Genomic DNA, 2,843 nt, shown 5'->3' with positions numbered 1-2,843 from the left:
TTCATCAAGTCCACTTGACTCGTGGCGCCACTAGTGTGCAGCGATCCACCCTTCACTGAGGCTCTAGCGGCCTTCCCATTTTCACTTCGTTTCAAAAAAGTCGGATCAGTTGCCCGTAGTGCAGCAGGTCCTTCCACCATTCATCTTGAATCCAATCAGGCTGCACGCAATTATTACGAGCTCTAAGTAACGCATCCTTAAGTATTTTTGCCGCTTTTTTCTCAAAGTTCTACTATTACTAAATCATGATGTTCCGCTTCCAGAACACTTTGTCCGCAAAGAAATTAATATGATTAGGGAGCATATTAAAGGAATATCCCATAAACAATCAATATATAGTATTTTACTACAAATATTAAATACCCTAAACTCGAGAAACATCTCGCTTTTTCGGTTTCGGCACCTTGCCCCAAGATGTAACGACGCCTCTATAGAGTCCTTTGATCGTCTTTGAAATTCTTTAGTTGCTTTGCTGGATAGATAAGCCGCATTAAAACAATAAGATAACTAGATGCTATAAAATTAGATGTCTTATAATAAAATAAATAAGTTATGCAAATTAAATAAACTTACGTGTATCCAATCGGCTCGATTATGAGACGACCATTCATATCAAAATTCAAAACCGTGAGGGTCTCCTTTTTTGGGACGTTCTTCGTCAGAATCAGAGCTACTTTCTTCACGCCCCGACGTCCCAACATATAGAGTAGATGATGTCGATGGTTGTGACACAGTTGGGCTAGGAGTAGCTGTCGGAGTACCACTCCTAGTCGCTCGCTGTGACACATGATAAAACTCAGAGAGGCCATGTGGGATCGTCAAAGGTGTGATGGGGGACTGAGATCGTCGTGCATGTGGCTCTGTCTGGCCCTGAGGCAAAAAATATGGTGGCACTGCGACATGGCCAGTCGGCTGACTCCATGACAACCCATCTGCAACACCTGACATCGGAGGGCCAAGTGGTGGAAGGCAAGGTGCAGGATCTCTAGCTCCAATCCGAAGGGGACCTGGCTCTATGCCTTCTGGTGGTATATACAAACCCTTCTTTTTTGACTTTTTTGGGGCTTTCGCAATAGCCTTACCCTTTTTATCACCTGCCATCTACAAAATAAATATAAGTAAGTACTGCAATTAAATTATGAAACAAAGATTAAATGTTAATGGTAAATATTAACGCACAAAACAAAAAACACCAAAATGACATCAGCATTTAACTACTGAATGTTAGTAAATCTGCAAAACATAAAATACCAACCAAATACCCAAACAATATGAGACACTTATAAATCTAACATTCAATTAACATTCAGATACTTATAAGTCTTACAATCAATTAAATAAAACTACAGATATTAAATAGTTCTAAAATGAAATACAAGCTAATTTTCATCATTTTCTTCCTCGTTTGACCATTCTTCCTCATCGCTTGTTTCAATTTCATCATTTTCTTCTACTTCATCAGTAACTTGTGCTACATCCACTTCTTCTAATATATGTTTTGGATGCTCCAGTTCAGTTTCTAATTCTGAGTCGACTACTTGGTTAACATGTGATGTGTCGTCGATCCGAAAGGCAACAGCAAATCATTCTCAACTTCCACACGACCAACCGGCTTGGTTTTAATAACCACCCACCAATCAGACTTATCTGGTCTTAATGGATAAGGGACATAGTACACCTGCTTAACATTGTGTGCAATGATGAAAGGATCATAACCTGCAAGCCTCCGCTTGTGCTTTACTTCAATTATATTGCACTCCACAAGTACCCTCGTACCTCTTTTTGGGGTTGGATCAAACCAGTTACATAGGAAAAGAACAATCTTTTTGAGAGGCCAACCAGAATAATCTAACTCTAAGATCTCTTCAACTACACCAAAATAATCAACACCATCAGCACCTTTAACCCACACACCACTGTTATTAGTTTTCATGTGGTTAGCACACTCTCGGTATTAAATTTGAAACCATTAACAACATATTTGTCCATACAATGGACACTAGTTGGTCCCCAAGATAAGTCCATCAAAAATTGTTCATGAAAACCACACGGATTCTTGTAAACCTATTAAAAGTTAAGTATTAGAAAGTTAGAAATATTAGAACTCAAAACTTAGTAATGTTGCTACATTGGGTTAGAAAATTATATATAAAACTTACATAATTGTTAAACCAAGTCCCAAATTGGTCGGACACAGTTTCTTGGCCATGTATCTCCACAAAGAGACTGTTCAACAAAATGGAATTTAGGTTAGCACCTATTCTCAATTTAAATGATGAAATTTTGCAATTTTTGGTAAACTTACTCATAATAAGGTTGAACTTCTGGGCAATTTAACAAGATATGTGTCGAAGCTGATTTATACTCCATTTGATTCAATGGTCTCTCACGTTTTTTGACCCATCATACTCCGATTGAAGATCTCTCACGTGGGCTTCAACAAAGAGTTATTCACACCTCCATCATAGTGTCGATTAGGCTGTTTCTCAAACAAGCCACATCGTTACGAAAGTAGTAAGAACGAAATGGGATGTTTCCTTGGCAAGATAAACTTCGCACATTGAGCCTTCCACTTTCAATTTTTGCTTCATAGCCCTTTTTAACTTACCAATAGACCTGCATTTATATCGTGGTGTATTTTTAAAAAAATTTAAAAATAGATTAGATAGGAACAAAAAAAAAAAAAAAATTGACTCATTACCTCTCGAAGGGATACATCCACCTATATTGAATCGGGCCTCCGAGCCGGCCGTATGCAAGGTGAATTGGAAGATGTTCCATCACATCAAAGAACCCCGTGGAAGAATTTTCTCCAACTTATTTGTGATAACAGAATATTCTGA

The 2,843-nt window shown here is 38.1% G+C and overlaps 1 protein-coding gene across 1 annotated transcript; it reads right to left on the bottom strand.

The window, feature by feature from the left end:
• Window positions 1–612: 612 nt before the first annotated feature.
• LOC132045442 (uncharacterized) lies at window positions 613–2,392 on the bottom strand. The gene is made up of 3 exons (XM_059436020.1): window positions 2,306–2,392; window positions 2,160–2,226; window positions 613–1,101 (listed from the first exon to the last, which is right to left on the bottom strand). The coding sequence occupies exons 1-3, from the start codon at window positions 2,368–2,370 to the stop codon at window positions 613–615; spliced, it is 621 nt and encodes a 206-aa protein (XP_059292003.1). The 5' UTR covers window positions 2,371–2,392.
• Between the last annotated feature and the right edge of the window lie 451 nt (window positions 2,393–2,843).

Source organism: Lycium ferocissimum, unplaced genomic scaffold (assembly GCF_029784015.1).
Source record: "Lycium ferocissimum isolate CSIRO_LF1 unplaced genomic scaffold, AGI_CSIRO_Lferr_CH_V1 ctg67, whole genome shotgun sequence".
Classification (NCBI taxonomy): domain Eukaryota; kingdom Viridiplantae; phylum Streptophyta; class Magnoliopsida; order Solanales; family Solanaceae; genus Lycium; species Lycium ferocissimum.
Note: the sequence above shows the minus strand (reverse complement) of the source record. Positions and strands in the feature narration are given on the sequence as shown.